We start from the raw sequence: 19,343 nt of genomic DNA, 5'->3' as shown, positions 1-19,343 counted from the left end.
CCCCACTACTGGAATTCAATCTCTCCCTGCAATATACTGTACATTCCAATCTGAATTTAGTATTTCATTGCTATTAACACCTGTTTACAGCCAGGTTTCTGTCCTTACTATTATGTGGACATTGTTGCCACTTATCAGCAAGACTAGTTCTGGGACCTTTCCATAGACACACCTGAAGGTAACTAATACTATATTAACATTTTCTTTCTCTGATCTGCCATTATGAATGCTACTCTCTTTAATTAATGAGGACAGCATTCTTCCTTGTCTGAGATTAGAACGATTATTATTATGTCTGTGGAGGGATTTCTCTATCCTAAAAATCTAAATATTTACAGCACATCTACTCCAGTACCACAGTAGCCATTTCTTGTGCCTGGTCATTTAAGGTGTTAAGGGGGCAGGGCGTGTTGGTTCTACAACTTTCTGTCAATGGTGGAGGTACAAAAACCTGCATCAGAGAACCTCACCCAACTGTCTGAGCCTCTGGTTTTCTGTCAATGGTGGAGGTACAAAAACCTGCATCAGAGAACCTCACCCAACTGTCTGAGCCTCTGGTTTAAGACTGCAGGAGCTGGAGTACAGTTTGTTGGTTATTGTGAGTAGCACAGTAACAGCCTTCTCTTTCTCACAGATGCTATTATGAGTAGATCATGATTTTTTTCCTTTCAATCATTCCATTTGTTGGGTATATCCTTTCTCATTGCCCTCTGTTTTCTTTTTACAACTAGCTGACAGCCCCTTTTAGCTTAAAGTCATAAACACCAATCAGTGCTATCCACTTGATTTGCTTTACATACCAAGCAAAATTTATTGTACATGTTTTATTTGCCAGGTTATTTGTCTTGTAATTGGAGATTATGATGTGCATAATGGTACAAACTTGAAAAGCAAAGATTTTATAGTCACCAGAGAAATTAATTGTTAAAACTAAGTATACATAACACCAATTCGTAACTATAAAACACAGAATTAAATAATTCACTGGCACATCGATTTATAGTGGTGTGCAATTCAACAAATTTTGCTTGGGTAATCAGATAGATTTAGCAGTTTCAAGAACTGAAGAGTAACTTAAATCTTTACCAGATCTGGCCCACTAAAAAACAAAACCAAGGTTGCAGAAACGTATAATTAGTGAAACTACTGGCAAAAAGTTTCTCTTGACCAAGACCACTTTAACCTACGCATTAAATTTCTTGCATCCTATTTTAGTGCATACGCATAAAAAGGGCAGGTACTGCAGAATGAGGGGTGATTACCCTATCTGTTGTCAGTATCATATTTGAGTTTTGATATGAAATCCAAAATCTAGCCTACACCCAAGTTTATAATATCATATGATTGTTGGGCATTGTTACGTTTCTTTACTCATAAAGTACATAGTAGTAACACATTCCTTCCAAAAATTGTGATCTCTTTACACATTTTTTTTAATAGTTAGTAACAAAATATTAGAACAGCATGTATCATAATTGTAACTGGCTATCTTCTTCCATGTTCATAGATTTCTGCTGGGAGCTCCCTGCCTACAACCCCAGAAGTAAATGAAGAAGCATCTTGCAGGAGTACAAGTCCAGAGGTGAAACAAAGGAAAGGTATATTTTACCAATACCTTGTCTATGAGTGCCAAGGTGTAATATTCTTAAGTTTGTTTATGTTTATGAAAAAAGTAATACAATGGGGAGTAACAGGAGCTAATAAAGCTCCTTGTTCAGCTTGCAAATCAAGTAAAGCTGGAAAAATGAAACACATTGAGCAACATAAATCTCAAGTTACCAACAGTTATCCATGGGTAATCAACAAAAATGTAATTCCTGACAGATTAAAACTGCAAACCAGATCAGGATGTGAACCCAAAACCTCTGCTTTTCATGGGCAGAACTCTACAGATTTATCAATCCAGGCATGATTCACAACCTACCTCCAGAGTCTTAGTTCTGCCAGTACCTCTCTCCTACCTTCCCAAACAGATGTTCTCCTGCTTATGTTGCAGACATAGCACAGAACGTTACAGATTATTTCCACAGTGAATTTTAACTCTGCAGCATAGACAGCACTTATTTGAAACTTCTTGTCAGATTCTGGAAACAGTCCCCTATGCTATGTCTAAGTCAGTTCTGTGCAATATCCATTCTTTGAGGAGTACTAATTCCATATGGTATGCAAGGGAACTTGCGTGAAGTTTGGACTCTAGGGAAAAGGTACTGGTGGAAGTTAGGCAGTGAGGGTATAATATGAGTCGTGCTGGGAAAGTTCAGTGAGCAGCGCATTTGCCCACAAAGGGCACAGGTCTGCATTTTGAGTACCAGGTAGGCACACAGTTTTAATCTGCCAAAAAGTTTCAAATCATCACACATATAACTGCACAGAGAAAATTCATTTTGGAAACAAATATGTTGTTTGTGAAAAATGTCATTTGTTTTATTCTATTATCCAAAAAGTTTTCTTAACTCTATAAGTAAAAGCTGTCTCTTCAGTTCACTTCAACTTAGTACATTCTACAGGACTTGATTTTATACAAGTGCTATTTAACTTCCACTATGTATGACACTCAAACATTTCTGCTTTTCATTCCATTTTGCAATTATTTTCATTTTCATTATTTTATGGTACTTTCTTATATGGATGTGGAATGCATTTCAGAAAAGAAAGTTACTGAACCAACTGAGAATCATGACCACTTATATAACATATCTTGTAAACATTTTACTTTACACTGAGGTGACAAAATTCATGGCATATCTCCTGATATTGTGTCAGACTTCTTTCTCCCAGTATAGTGCAGCAACTCAACATGGCAGGGACTCAACAAGGTTCGAAGTCCCTGCATAAATATTAAGCCTCACTGCCTCTACAGCCATCCATAATTGTGAAAGTGTTGCTGGTACAGAATTTTGTGCCTGAACTGACCTCTCAGTTATGTCCCATACGTGTTTGATGGGATTCATATGAGGCAATCTGGGTGGTCAAAACATTTACTTAAATTGTCCAGAATGTTCTTAAAACTAATCACGAACAATTGTGGCCCAGTGATAATTCCATCATTGTTTGGGAACATGAAGTTCATGAATGGCTGCAAATGGTCTTCAAGTACCTGAACATAAACATTTACAGTTAATGATCAGTTCAGCTGGACCACAAGACCCAGTCCATTCCAGGTAAATACACCCCACACCATTATGGAGCAACCACCAGCTTGCAGTGTCTCGTTGACAAGTTGGGTCCTTGGCTTCATGTCTGCACCACACTTCAACCCTACCATCAGCTCTTACCATCTGAAATCAGGGCTCACCTGGCCAGGCCATGGCTGCCTAGCATCCGACCGATATGATCATGAGCTCAGGAGAGGTGCTGCAGGCAATGTAGTGCTATTAGCAAAGGCATTCATGTAAGTCGTCTGCTGCCATGGCCCATTAATGCCAAATTTTGCCTCACTGTCCTAATGGATACATTCATCATACATTCCACATTGACTCTGGTGGTTATCTCATGCAGTTTCATTCTCTGCTAACACTGACCACTCTACGTAAACACTACTGCGTTCAGTCATTAAGAGAAGTCTGTCAGCCACTGCATTGTTTGCAGTGAGATGTCGTGCCTGAAATTTGTTATTCTCAGTACACTCTTGACACTGTGGATCTCAGAATACTGAATTCCCTTATGATTTCTTAAATGAAATATCCCACGTGTCTAGCTCCAACTAACATTCTGCATTCAAAGTATGTTAATTCCTGTCGTGTGCCATGATCAGTTGGAAACCATTTCACATGAATCACCTGAGTACAAATGACAAATCTGCCAATGCACTGTCCTTTTATACCATGTGTACATGATACTACCATCACTAGTAGATGTGCATATCACTATCCTATGACTTTTGTCACCTCATTGCATGTAGTCAAACTACATGAGCAAGTTGAAAAGTTATCAGTTAAGCAGTGAATGACTGTGGCTTTTTCGGCAGAAAAATCTATTTACTCTTAGAATATAGTCCCAGTTTATATTTTTGCAATTTACTGTGTGAAGGGACAAATGGTTAAGGAAGGCACTACACTCGGCAAAATTCCCATCAAGGCAACCATAAAGTTTTCTGTGAACTCAGAATGCTCTTCCAGCCAAAATTGTACTCAGTTTCAGAAATAGAGTGCAATCAGCAAGTGATCTGGTGAATACAGTGGTTATTCTAACAATGTATGCTTTAATTTGCTCACTTTTCCAATTGTGACACATCTAAGGTGACAAGTGAATTGTCAAGATGAAGGATTTTTATACATTGTTTTACACTGCAGGTCTTCCTTAATTTTTCTTGTAATGAGTGCCACCCTCATTGCTCTGATTGCTGATATTTTCTCTGGTATCAGCTGTTTCATAAACTCTTAATTGCAAATGCTTCAGTGCCACACAGTACACTTTCTCAGTGTTTGATCTGTGCTTCTATTTTTAGTATGTCCTTCATGTGGAGTAGTACAGTAACATCTGATTTTTTTTCTTCCAATTTCTGGGTATGAAGTATCTGAGTCCTTGTAAATCCTCACCAGCTTTGGATGAATTCCCTCGTATGATAAACTACTCAGAACAAATATACATTACTGGGATTTATCCATCTGAATGAAATAGACACAGTCATCACTTTCGAAAGATATGTGAACAAAACTATTCAGAAAGTGTAATTGACACTTATTGAGATTATCATGCAGAATGTATGACATTTACCATTGATATCAATGCCAATATTGTGCAAGTCTGGTAACTTTTTAATGTGCTCTAGTATAGTGAAGAATGTTTTATCATTATTTACTACTGGTAAACTGATGTTCTTTTGATCTATGTCTAATGTTCTCTCCAAACATACTGTATATCATGTAGCTCTTTTACTTAGTCATGCAGAAAGGAAGAAAGATTAGGGTTTAAGCTCCTTCTCTTTGTATGATCCAATGTTTATAATTAATTACACAATATCACTAATTTGCAATAATACATTTTTTCTACATTTTGAAATATGACTAAGTGTATATAGCTCTAATAATATTCACATTGTTGTGTGAGTTGAAATATCATGATATTTACATGTCACATTTTTTTTATTGTGTGCTTTTCCCCTCCCATTTCACTACACTGCATGTACAACAAGTTCAGACTTTGCTCTCATACCACAAAATCACTTTCATTTATTCAGTGCTTTCAGGATTTTATTTTGTGTTTAACAGTCTTTCTTCTGTAGCTACACCAATGGCATATTTTCCAAATCTGCATGTTATGTCTTTTCAGTGAGCATGGCTCATTATTTATATACATGTGTGTTTATTTAATTTAATACCTTGTAATGAAACATTTATATCAAAGCTTGCATGTTCATAAGCGCTGATGCATGGCTTTATTTACTGATGCTTGCAGAAAACGCATCTGAATTTAGCAAGAATGATGACACTGAAATTCCTGCTTGGCCTTCCACTGCAACTGAACACATGCTGCCACCTCTTGTGAATCTGCCTATTGAAATTCAACAAAAATCTGCATCTCTCCCTCCTGGATTAGCTCTCACTCCCGGAGAACATGTGAACAAACTGCCTCGAAGCCGGTCAAATGCTGCATACAGACAGACTGAAGCATCTTCAAGCAGCCGCTACAAACGAGCAGCATCTGCTTCAGAACTTGAAATGAATATGTCAAGTATAATTGCCCTAGAAGCTCTCACAAAATCAAGGGAAATGTTTGGCATTGTTGGGGAAGAGGATGAAGATGAGAAAGCAGACACTGCAGAAGATAAGGATGAAAATAAAGAAAAAGATGAAAAGAAAGAGGAAACAACCTTTTTCGGACGGCTCTTGTCGAGACGTAGTGGGAAAAAGAAAAAGGAAAAATCAGATGATGTAGACAGCAATCTTGGTGATAACTTAAACAAACAGATTTCAGCTCCACCACTGATACCAAAGCGAATAAATGAAGGTGGGCAATATGCCAATGACTTTTTCACTGATTTTACTTCCCATGCGTCATCTAGGCATCATAATACCAAATTACAGCCACGAAGTTCTGCTGCCTCACGTCAGAGAGTAGAGCCAATTAATTTACCACCAAGTCCTGAAATAGAAAAAAGAGGAAAAGTTCTTGAAGTCCCTGAAGTTACTTCCATTCCTCCAAATGATTATGGCTCAGATATTTTAGTGACTGACAAAAATGACAATGTAAGTGTAGCAGAAAAAGTAGTTCCAGATGTGATGCATGGAAATCTCTCTGTTTCTCCTCCGAAACATGTGTGGACATCACATAGCGCAGGAGGTAGCAAAGAAGTTAATTCCACTTCATTGCAGCATATAAATGCAGATAAAAGATCTGAAAGTCAAGATTCTCTCTCCAATGAAAATGAATACAAATCTTCCTTCAGAATTGGTGAAGCACTAACTCGTGAGCAACCACTTCCTAGTGCGTATGATGAAACTGATGAAAGAGAATGCAGTTCCTTGGTGAACACAGTTGAGAAACCAAGCTCTCCAAAATTTCCAATCAAAAAGTCTCAGAGCTTTAGAACTGATATAGATTTTTCACAGAAAACTCACAAAAAACCAGCATCAAATACAAGCAATACATTAAGTAACATGGTCAAAGAAAGCCAAGATCTGAGCTTTCAGGAAGATGTAAGAGAAGTAGAAGAGACAACAATATCTTACAAAAGCACAATTTCAGCAACAATATCTGCTGATGAAACAAAAATTATGACAATCAGTAGTGAAAGACCACTGAGTACAAAACCAATGGAAAAAGAATTATTGTTTTATGATGAAACCGCTGCCAATGAGAAGACAAACCTGTTTGCAAACAATGTTTATGTATCAACAACAAGCGTTCTAAAAGAAAAAACAATTGAAAATATATTCACAAGTGTTTCATCTCCTGAAGTTCCTCTAGCTAAGGAAAATGTAGGATCTCTTGAAAAGGCTGCCTCTTCAGAAAGTATCAGTACTGATCATTATTCAAAAACTTCGTCTGTGCTGGAGTCTAAACCACCAAAAACATCCTCAGGTAGTGAAAATGATACCAACTACACTCAACATGTAGTGCTGCCACCTGGCACTGATGGTATCACTATCACACAAACATTCACAAAACATGAAGAAACTAAAACAGACTTAAAAGGGAATAGTTCACATTTTATGCAGCAGGATAACATGGATATCTATAAAGGTGAAAATACAATGGAAGAAGTTGTAAAAGCTGACCTTTCAGTAGACACTCGGCCTTCTATAGCAGCAATAAATGATGCAACTCAACAGCCAAATGAGCTGGTAATAACTGCACAAGAATCAACAAAAACTGAGTCGAATTTACCTGAAATGCTAAGTGGACAAGAAAGTACTGCAAAGAGTTTTGATAATGCCAGGAAAAGTGCTGATTTACCAAAAACACCCCCTGGATTATCTCAGCAGGAAAAAGATTCACTTGCACACAATTTTACTCCCCGGCCACAACCAACAAAACGTGAACCTCGGCTTGCTACTGCATCAGAACACGTTCCTGAATTTCTCAGAATCCAGCTGAATCGTGTTGATAGTCAGCCTGCAGTGAATGTAATTTTTGATACTGATAAACCTGATCCACAAAGAAGTCGTTTGAAAAGTATTGATGAGAAGTTAGGTATAAAGACTGAACAGACAGATGATGCCGATGAACAAGCAAAAAGGGCATCACTCATTTCTGAGACATCCCAGGAAACACATGGAACAACATCTTCCATTAAGCAGAAGCTCTTTAGAGAAGAACAGTTCAAAGCAGTTAAGGATGGTGCTGATGGTAGAAATGTAACTGGAAAACCTGCTGGCCACACATCGGATGGCATACAGAAGATATGTGAACCTGCTTCTGCATTTGAAGAAATAGCAAAGCCAGAAGCAGGAATAAACAATCCTGTGAAAACAAAGAGAAGTATATCATTAACAGCAACTCCAAGTCAACAGAATAGAAATTACTCAGTTGTTTCAATATCATCTGAAATGCAAACAGCACGCCACCCATCAAAGTTTGCTTTTAAGAAACAATCGTCTAGTTTTGATTCTCCAGATTCTCACGTCCCTTTGAATGATAATATCCTAAACGAATCTGAAGATATGAAGACCATAAATAAGTATGAAGGGTCCATAAGTACAAAAGATTTTGGTATACAAGATGTAGTAATTCGTAAAAAATCTGTGCAAAGGGACCCCATCCTCAGAAAGGAGGAAGACTGTTTTCCTCCTGTTGAAAGGTTTTCATCAGGACGTGAGTCAGTCTGTTCTGAGGCAAGTTCTACAGATAATAGCCACAGGAGCTCAAAATCAAAAGAAACTTTTGGATCAGAGTCAGGCAGTGTATTCGAGAATAGTATGAACGAAGTAGTTCTACGTAAAAAGTCAGTGACGAAAGAGATAGGCCTTAAAAACGAGGAAGAACCTGAGTTACTCAAAGTATTTGCTAGGAGATCTCTTAAACTGAAAGATAGTGATATTGAAGTTCTTAGCCAACAAAGTCTCTCATCAAAGAACCGGGAAAACCAAGCCGTCTCTGACACTCAGGCAACAAAATCAAGAGATAGTGACAAAGAAAATGAATGTGGAGATTCACCTAAAGAAGAGAGGAAAAAGTTGCCTGTTAAGGAACCACTTGTTGAGTCAAAACACCACACAGACATAGTTCCTGAACCACCTATTAAATTAGCTGCCCCCGTGAATAATACCCGACACAGCAGCCCAGCAAATTTTAAGTATCAAAGAAGTATAAGTGGAAGCAGCACTGCAAGCAATGAGAACACAAACATAAACGAGAACATTTTATCCCCCTATAAAAAGGATAACATGAGCCCCGAAAAACGCATTAGAAATAAAACTGTTCCTGAATCACAGCGCACAGATAGTTGCTTCATTTCTTCAGAAAGAACTCCACACAGAGCTTGGGCAAACATATATAAAGAGAAAGAACTGCACATTGTAAGCACTGAGAGCAAAACAGCAGCAGAGAGACTGAATACCCAGACTGAAAATGAGACTAATGCTTCAGAGGTTGAAGAAAGCAGCATTCCAAGATTCAAGCGCATACAGCAGAGGCGAGAGGAGTGGGAGCAACGAGCACAGCTGGCCTCAAAGAGGAATCTGCCTTAGGTGCTAAAACTGGTAAGTGCAATCAAAAATTTAAAAAAGTATAGATGCTAGAAATTACACATTTCATATCAGTTACTTGTACAGCTGAAAGTTCTAAAGTAACCGACAAGTATGAAATTTTAAGCCTACAACCTTACCTTTTTATTTCGGAACTGACTTACTTACAACTGATTCTATGCTTAATAAGCTTTCGAACTTGCTTGCTGAAGTGTAATTAACAACATGTTTCATTTTATACTATGCAGTCAAACAGAACTCAACAACATATATTGTTTTACAGCAGACATTTTGTATTTATGTTTACAAAACTTTAAGCTAAAAATTAAAGACAAAAATTGAAAACACAAATAAATAAATGGAGCTTATATTTGACTAATAGACTGCTAAATAAACACTTCCTTTTGAGTATGATGAAGTGTTACACAAGATAACAGGTACTATAAGTAATGAGTATGCATTTCACCATATAGTGGAGATGCTGAGTCACTGATAGGCACAACAAAAAGGCTGCCACAAAATAAGCTTTCGGCCAAAAAGGTCAATGTCCAAAATAGACCCCCCCCCCCCTCCTCTCTCTCTCACACACACACACACACACACACACACACACACACACACACACACACACACACAAGCATTCTAGTCAGAATGGCTGTGGATAGAAGGTGTGCTTGCTTGTGTGAATGTCTGTGTTTCTTTCTTTTCAGAAGAAGGTCTTCACTGAAAGGTCGTATGTAACTGTCTTTTTGATGATCCAGCCTGTAACTCAATGTATTGTCTTTATGGTGAGAGGAGTCTGTCCATTCTATAGTATTTCTGGTATTCCAAACTGGACTTCCCATTGTTTGACTTCTTGACTATAGGTAGTTGCAACGAAGTTGAGAAGAAGGCCTGTGACCATTATGGAAACTCTGAGCACATTGTATGTCTGTGGTTTATTGGGTCACTAAACTCAACAGATCAATAGTTGTAAAAAATTATATTTGTGGACATGTTTTGAGCATAGCGCACCATCAGCAAATCTCCCAAATGAAACACCATTTCCTGAAAGTATAAGCACAATGTATCCATGCCACTAAGAGTAAAAGTATTCAAAAACATTCAAAATTACATCTAGATAACATATAGAATGTTTTAACACATAGTGCAGTGTCACATAATTACAATCACAACACTGGAGTTCAACTAATGGCAGGCTACTGTTTCAAAGAGTAATTATCAATACATGTCACCCAGTGGCATCACTTTATGTTTGTAGTGGCTTTAAAAATATACGCTAAAAGTAAGCAGACAAATTAATACAAAAACAATATCAGAAAGAACGTAAAGATAATTGGAGCAATCATCTATTAGAAAATTAAAACAGTAGTTCCCAGTGAAATCTGCAAGGGTTTATTCCACAAGTTTAACAATAACAATGCATATGGTATTACAATAGATAAAGCTCTTCTGGATATGGTCTGGACCCAGTGTGGTGCTGTGGTTAGGGCATGGCTGGCACTTGGTAATGCTCGGCGGGACACAGCAGGCACCTGGTAATTGACACTGCAACGAGTGTGGTGTGATGGTACCCATTGAGACTTGCAGCATCAGTAGCACAATGAGCCAGCTGCTACTGCAGCATGCATTGGCAGCTGCAGGCAAAGCAGCACTGAATCAGCAGTGACCTCCTGGGATGCGGCAAGCCCTAGTGTGAGAACCTCTGCTTGTTTGTGGCTTCAACACAGCCTATGAAGGTAGGCAGACTGATATGTGCATAATCACATGGACTATGATCACAGCACTGCTATTGATAGTGTGCACACATACATCTGTAGCCACATGACTGCAGATGAGGGGCATATTTCTGTGATCATCATGCTGCTATCAGCAGCAAGTGTACAGCTTAGCAGGGAACTGGTGCCTCCACACTGCTGTCAGCAGTGAGTGTACAGCTAGCAGGGAATTGGTGCCTCTGACAAAGAAATGCCTTCAGCCAGCCACAAGATAAACAGCACCATGGAGGAGTAATTTTAGTGGTTGTAGTGACTCAGGTAAGGACTAGCTATAATACTCCTCCAAGCTTAGGAGGAGATAGTGGGGCGATCTCAACTGAAAAGAAATGACAGAAGAGGGGGAAATGGAACCCCAGAGACCCTGGGTGGAGGGTCCACGAGGAACACCACAAGGAAAAGCGACTGCAAGGGCACTGACAGCCATTAGAACTGAAGGCGTCATGGTAGCTCCCAGGATGCATGGTGTGCAGAAAAACATGCAAAGGAGAGCCAGGAAGGAGGCCCAAAGTGTCGGTGAAGATGTCACCAGGTGTGCCACAGGCATAGGACGATGACATGTGCAAATGACAGGAAGATGCACCACTGAAAAGAAAGACAGACAATGCACAGGCACCCAGAGAAATGCTTGGGCTTGAAATATACTGAAACATGCCAAAGATGACACAGAAAGCACAGAAGAACATGAGAAGGACTTACAGGTGTCCTGCAACAGTGGGAAACTGTGATGGTGTCATCGGTGGCTAATGGGAGGAGAGACCCAACCAACAGCAGCTGCTGGATACATGACAGGGCTGGCCAGGCACCTGCAGCTAATGGGAGTCATGAGCTTGATCATCGACAGCCAGTGGAGATGAGAAGGATGAGCAGTGTGTTGGCCCAGATGTTGGGAACGCTGGAACAACCACATCACCACCTTATGCGCCCACGCATGGTAGCAAGAGCACAGACATTGGCAACCACTGGCAAGGTAGTGCTTGATCAGCAGTGACCACCAAGGGTGTGACGACACCAACAGGCCAGCGAGAGTGATGTTGCTGTGGTCTCTGCTGCATTGGCGGCAGCTGGAAGATAGTGCTCAGCCAGTGAGACTGCTTGGGACGATATCGATGGAGTGTGCTGGCATAGAGCTGAAACATTAGTAAGTGTCAGGGACCAAAGGGAGTGATGGGTCACCCAAGGCAGCCCCCAAGGATGTGGCAATACTGATGGACAGGTGAGACGGATGTTGAGACTCTGACTGGTGGGCTGCAAGAGCCCGGCGTAATTGCCGAGACTGGAAGAATCATCTGCCTACCGGCCTCAGCACAGCCTATAAAGGAGGGTGAACTGATTCACCAGTAATCACGTCACTTTGGTTACAGTGCCACTATGGACAATGCATGCGCAGTAGCCATGTGATCATGGATGAAGAAAATAATTCCGTAATCACCAACCCACTGTCAGTGGTGACTTGCAGCTTAATGGGAAATTGCAGCCCAGCCAAAAGACATCCACAGTACCCAAGATAATGTTGGTGATTGTAGTGGCCCAGTTAGGGTCCATCCAAAACAAAAACTATAGTGAAAAGTGTACAGACAGAGTACATAAAAAATCAAGTGATTCATATGAGAGCGGATGGGAAAGGGATGACTGGAGGACAGGGATGAGCATGTTGGGACAGGCTCTAACCAATTGTATCTCTTACAAATCAGAGCCAATAACACTGAAAATTGGCAAATCTAGCATTATAGAAGAATAAATCACCTCAAGGTGTTTAGGAAATGCACGAACACCATAACAAGGAGAGGAAGTGGAGGCATCAGGTATGGGGATAAGTAACTTCATTGATTTGTAGACTGTAATAATTAAATTTATAAAACCACCAAATAATTGTAACTGTCAAATAGTACCTACATCTAAGTGAATAAGGAGTTTTCACTTCACACTTTATGCTCTCCCCCACTCCCTCTCCCGCCTCTCCTTTTCTGTCTGTGTGTGTGTGTGTGTGTGTGTGTGTGTGTGTGTGTTTTACATTTTTGGATACGCTCTGAATACCTAGATTTCAAATTCCCTTGCACAGTGTGTTCTTACTGCATTTGTGCCTTGAAAATGACAGGGTGTGCACTTGTTGAAATAACAGTGGACACTGAAGACGTAACTGGGCTGCATTCAATTAAATTATATGAATATTTTATATGCTAGGAGAAACTCGGGTTTCACAATATGAACCACAATACACAAGAGAGACAAAATTGATATCTCTTTATACCACCATGTCATTCCTTTGAAAACTCAATAATTTCAGTTTCAATGTTTTCCTGTCTTCCACCAGTTCCCAGATTTAACATGTACTGATTTCTTTGAGATGTGTCCAACACTCCGCAAAATCGTCTGCACTATTCTTTTCTCCAAATCTAACTTTCACACCTCCCTACAGAATTTTCATTGTTTTGTAAAGATTATACATGATATGAAGAACCCATATTATGATTTTCACACTGTTGTTATAAGGCTTCAAAAAGGGGAAAAATAATGACTGCACCATATGGTACTTAGGGGCTCAGTTTCTGCACTGATTTCAAATAGATGATATGATGCAGAAGCAACAGCTTTCTTCTGTTCCTGAAAATGAAATGTAGTAGTAAAATGTTGACACCATTCTAATCGGCACGGTGATAAATGACGACAGACTTTCTGATGCACTGTGGTATAAAAGCAAAATGGTGGCCTTGTAGAAGTGTCAGGCAAAGGTGGTTGTGTGGGAGGGGGGCTGCAAGGTTGGTGACTCTCAGGCCTAAGTCTGCAAGAGCAGCCCTAGCTCCTTTCCCCCAAGCTAGACATCAGTGAATGTTATGTATAGAATATCAGTGCATGGTAGTGGTTCAGTGGGTGGCTGCCCTTGGCTGGGGCTCATCCTACATGCCCATCTCCTACACCAACACAATTATAGAAGTACTACGTTCTTATGAAATACAAAATTTATTTTATGGCTATTTCGTGTATGAGATTGTGACAGCTGTCAACACAATTATAGAAGTACTACATTCTCATGCCCCCCATGAACCATGGACCTTGCAGTTGGTGGGGAGGCTTGCGTGCCTCAGCATTACAGATAGCCGTACCGTACGTACAACCACAACGGAGGGGTATCTGTTGAGAGGCCAGACAAACGTGTGGTTCCTGAAGAGGGGCAGCAGCCTTTTCAGGGCAACAGTCTGGACGATTGACTGATCTGGCCTTGTAACAATAACCAAAACGGCCTTGCTGTGCTGGTACTGCGAATGGCTGAAAGCAAGGGGAAATACAGCCATAATTTTTCACGAGGCCATGCAGCTTTACTGTATGATTAAATGATGATGGCGTCCTCTTGGGTAAAATATTCCGGAGGTAAAATAGTCCCCCATTCAGATCTCTGGGCGGGGACTACTCAAGAGGATGTCATTATCAGGAGAAAGAAAACTGGCGTTCTACAGATCGGAGCGTGGAATGTCCGATCCCTTAATCGGACAGGTAGGTTAGAAAATTTAAAAAGGGAAATGGATAGGTTAAAGTTAGGTATAGTGGGAATTAGTGAAGTTCGGTGACAGGAGGAACAAGACTTCTGGTCAGGTGACTACAGGGTTATAAACACAAAATCAAATAGGGGTAATGCAGGAGTAGGTTTAATAATGAATAGGAAAATACGAATGCGAGTAAGCTACTACAAACAGCATAGTGAACACATTATTGTGGCCAAGATAGATACGAAGCCCGCACCTACTACAGTAGTACAAGTTTATATGCCAACTAGCTCTGCAGATGATGAAGAAATTGAAGAAATGTATGATGAAATAAAAGAAACTAATCAGATAGTGAAGGGAGACGAAAATTTAATAGTCATGGGTGACTGGAATTCGAGTGTAGGAAAAGGGAGAGAAGGAAACGTAGTAGGTGAATATGGATTGGGGCTAAGAAATGAAAGAGGAAGCCGCTTGGTAGAATTTTGCACAGAGCACAACATAATCATAGCTAACACTTGGTTTAAGAATCATGAAAGAAGGTTGTAAACATGGAAGAACCCTGGAGATACTAAAAGGTATCAGGTAGATTATATAATGGCAAGACAGAGATTTAGGAACCAAGTTTTAAATTGTAAGACATTTCCAGGGGCAGATGTGGACTCTGACCACAATCTATTGGTTATGACCTGTGGATTAAAACTGAAGAAACTGCAAAAAGGTGGGAATTTAAGGAGATGGAAACTGGATAAACTGAAAGAACCAGAGGTTGTACAGAGTTTCAGGGAGAGCATAAGGGAACAATTGACAGGAATGGGGGAAAGAAATACAGTAGAAGAAGAATGGATAGCTTTGAGGGATGAAGTAGTGAAGGCAGCAGAGGATCATGTAGGTAAAAAGATGAGGGCTAGTAGAAATTCTTGGGTAACAGAAGAAATATTGAATTTAACTGATGAAAGGAGAAAATATAAAAATGCAGTAAATGAAGCAGGCAAAAAGGAATACAATATGAGATCGACATGAAGTGCAAAATGGCTAAGCAGGGATGGCTAGAGGACAAATGTAAGGATGTAGAGGCTTATCTCACTAGGGGTAAGGTAGATACTGCCTACAGGAAAATTAAATAGATCTTTGGAGAAAAGAGAACCACTTGTATGAATATCAAGAGCTCAGATGGAAACCCAGTTCTAAGCAAAGAAGGGAAAGCAGAAAGGTGGAAGAAGTATATAGAGGGTCTATACAAGGGCGATGTACTTGAGGACAATATTATGGAAATGGAAGAGGATATAGATGAAGATGAAATGGGAGATATGATACTGGGTGAAGAATTTGACAGAGCACTGAAAGACCTGAGTTGAAACAAGGCCCCCGGAGTAGACAACATTCCATTGGAACTACTGACGGCCTTGGGAGAGCCAGTCCTGACAAAACTCTACCATCTGGTGAGCAAGATGTATGAAACAGGCGAAATACCCTCAGACTTCAAGAAGAATATAATAATTCCAATCCCAAAGAAAGCAGGTGTTGACAGATGTGAAAATTACCGAACAATCAGTTTAATAAGCCACAGCTGCAAAATACTAACACGAATTCTTTACAGACGAATGGAAAAACTAGTAGAAGCCGACCTCGGAGAAGATCAGTTTGGATTCCGTAGAAATACTGGAACACGTGAGGCAATATTGACCTTACGACTTATCTTAGAAGAAAGATTAAGGAAAGGCAAACCTACATTTCTAGCATTTGTAGACTTAGAGAAAGCTTTTGACAATGTTGACTGGAATACTCTCTTTCAAATTCTAAAGGTGGCAGGGGTAAAACACAGGGAGCAAAAGGCTAATTACAATTTGTGCAGAAACCAGATGGCAGTTAGGGGCATGAAAGGGAGGCAGTGGTTGGGAAGGGAGTGCGACAGGGTTGTAGCCTATCCCTGATGTTATTCAATCTGTATAGGAAACAAAAGAATATTTCGGAGTAGGTATTAAAGTCCATGGAGAAGAAATAAAAACTTTGAGGTTTGCCGATGACATTGTAATTCTGTCAGAGACAGCAAAGGACTTGGAAGAGCAGTTGAATGGAATGGACAGGAGGATATAAGATGAACATCAACAAAAGCAAAACGAGGATAATGCAATGTAGTTGCAGCGTGGAGGGTAAAAATTGTAGAGGGAGACCAAGAGATGAATACACTAAGCAGATTCAGAAGGATGTAGGTTGCAGTAGGTACTGGGAGATAAAGAAGCTTGCACAGGATAGAGTAGCATGGAGAGCTGCATCAAACCAGTCTCAGGACTGAAGACCACAACAACAACAACAACAACAACAACAACACATTCTCATGAAATACAAAATTTATTTTACGGCTATTTTGTGCCTGAGATTGTGAGAGCTATGAATGTATCCAACTTCAGCTCCTTCCTCATGCTGAACAATGTGGTACATTCCCCAAGAATATGGGCCATTGTCCAGGGGGTCATAAACAAATTAGGTTGGAGTCATTTTCATTATGATGAAATGCGTGGGTCTACCTGGTGTGACATCTTTGGGATGTCATTCAAACAACTGTGATTCACTTACCTTATCTTAATTTGTTAGGGGTGGCTATAATTTCCTACTCCTCCAGCAATAATTTTAAAATTAAATGCCTTTGTTGTAAGTGTACATCAAAGATCTAAAAATCTTTTCATGAATTGTTTGGCCATTTGATCAGCCAGGTGTATGAACGTAATGAAGAAGCAGCATGGTGAAACTGCTAACTGGTACTGGATGTCATATACCAGTATTAAATGTTGGTAACATTTAACAGTCGTTAGTAAGCATCTCATTGAATCACAGCAAAATAGGAAGCTCTTTCTCTACTGATGTGATGCAGGGATTGGGTGATGGCTGAAATTTCAACAGTAAACACAGTACATGCATTCGGTATGGATCACTGTTCAGAGCCACCTGTGTGACTGAAAGCAAAGCCAACTCAAATGTTAATTCTTTAACCATAAATGTAGACTTTTTTGGGTTGGGGTAGTATTTGTTCTCCCTTGACCTCAGATTCAGGCTAGAAAGATCACAGAATGAATCAGTTACCATGGAGGTACCCCAGGAAGAGTTTTGTATGCATAAACCAGTGAAAGAGGTTACAGGTCATTTCTCAGAGTTTCTATTTTCGTCCAGGCTGGTTATTCAATGTTTGGTTCATAAAGAGTGTGTCGTGATGGTGATGAAAAAGAACTTAGTAATATATGTGATTGGACATCTGATGGATTGTTGGTAAGAAAAAAAAAAACATAGTAACACACGTTTGGGCATCTGGTGGATTGTTATTGCATAATTTACGTGTAACTGATGTCACAAGACTCTTAGCGATGGGGTTCCTGTCTCTTCCAGCAGATTGTTGATAGAGTTCACATGGAACCTCCAGTTGTCAGTGTCATGCCACTATGGTACACCAGACTGAGGAAATATTATACTAAAAGAGCAACTTGATCCATACGTACCAACCCATAGTGAATTGTAAAAATGTTGCTGAGTCATGTGATCACCTTCCCAATTGGTGCTACTGAGGAACCAATGTGTATTGAGCTTCATCATGCAGTTGGCTTTCAGCTCAGATAAATACAGGTGGCAATCATCAGCTTGATGTCAAGGAGAAAACTCAGGAAACAGTGTTCAATCAATTCTAGTAATTTGTTGCCCACATAGAGCTCAGGGACCATAAATGGGCTTTTGATAGAGATAACTGAAGTCCATATTTCTCTATTCAGTTTTGTGCCATTGGGTGCTGGAGGTGATGCTCAGTAGTGCCTATTGTGCAGCACTGTGCTGGAGGCAAAAGTCATCCACATATAGTGATGGTAAGACCATCTGGCCGACTGTGGTTATGAACTGCTTTAATGCTGATGCCAAACACTGTGACACTCAGAGCAAATACCTGGGATTCTCCATCCTCCTGTTCACATCATCCACTTATATCACTCCAATCCGGACACAAAGCCTAGTTAGAGATAACAAGTTACTTATGAAAATCTGCAGGTGGCCCAAAAACTACATCCATGGAGTGTTGATAGATTATGATGATGCCAGGCACTATTGTGTGTTTTATGCAGATAAGAGGACACAGCAATTAGGTGGTGGCAATTTACAAAAGTGTCTCGAGCTGGCGAGTCCAAATGTACCAGGGGTTAGTTGTGTATTAGAATGCATGGAAGCCAAATTTGATATCAGAATAGGAGCCCATATGACTTGAGGCATCCAAGAATTCACCAGTTTACCATCCTTTCTAATAGCTTGAAAAAGTCTGTATGTTATGCTAATTTGTCTTTAACTATGAGAGGAGAGTGTTTCCTTTGCAGGCTTCACAAAAGGTCAATATTCCTTTCTTGTCACTTCCCTTGGCATGTATGATTAAAGCTTTTGACTCTTCTTGGATATCTTGCTGTGTCAGTTCACAGTGAGCCTGTAATGTTTCGGAAGGCCTGTGCTATACACTTCCATCTTTCGTAAAAGTGCCAATACCCATAGCCGGTTGTCTTTGACCATTGATGGTGGGTCACCGCATTGGCCCCTCAATAGCAATTTAACCAACACCCAGCCCTAGGTTTATATGGCTTACATATTGCACTGATGCTCAATGAAATACATGTCTTACTTTTTCCAGTGCAGGTTTATGAACTGCACTGAAGGCAAACATCCCTACCACGTGTATGAGGTTTGGTGGCACACTTGATCTAAATGCCTCCTGAACTGTAGTGTTGCAGGATCCATTTGCTGGGCAGACCACAGACATATTCTTGAAATTAAACTTATGCTCCTCCATTAACCACTGCTTAGCAAACATTGATTGATCTATAACTTCGTATTACATTGCACGTATGTTCAGTACAATGTACAGAATACAGCCCTGTGTCAGCCTGATGTAAAGACTTTCCATATTAGAAAGGAATGTAATAGATCTCAGATCTATGAAG

At 39.9% G+C, this 19,343-nt stretch overlaps 1 protein-coding gene across 7 annotated transcripts in view; it reads left to right on the top strand.

Moving 5' to 3' along the window:
* The window catches only part of LOC126281243 (uncharacterized), a 981,147-nt gene extending 972,009 nt beyond the window's left edge, over positions 1-9,138 (top strand). For 4 of the 7 annotated variants that reach the window (XM_049980026.1, XM_049980027.1, XM_049980029.1 and 1 more), the window contains 2 exons: positions 1,508-1,598; positions 5,398-9,138. In XM_049980026.1, coding sequence (XP_049835983.1) covers positions 1,508-1,598; positions 5,398-9,131 — 3,825 coding nt within the window. In that variant the 3' untranslated portion in view covers positions 9,132-9,138. The remainder of the gene's footprint in view (positions 1-1,507; positions 1,599-5,397) is intronic. The other 3 variants (XM_049980028.1, XM_049980030.1, XM_049980032.1) reach the window with 1 other exon arrangement.
* The last annotated feature ends 10,205 nt before the right edge of the window (positions 9,139-19,343 follow it).

Source organism: Schistocerca gregaria, chromosome 7 (assembly GCF_023897955.1).
Source record: "Schistocerca gregaria isolate iqSchGreg1 chromosome 7, iqSchGreg1.2, whole genome shotgun sequence".
Lineage (NCBI taxonomy): Eukaryota > Metazoa > Arthropoda > Insecta > Orthoptera > Acrididae > Schistocerca > Schistocerca gregaria.
This window is presented reverse-complemented; position numbering and strand designations above follow the sequence as displayed.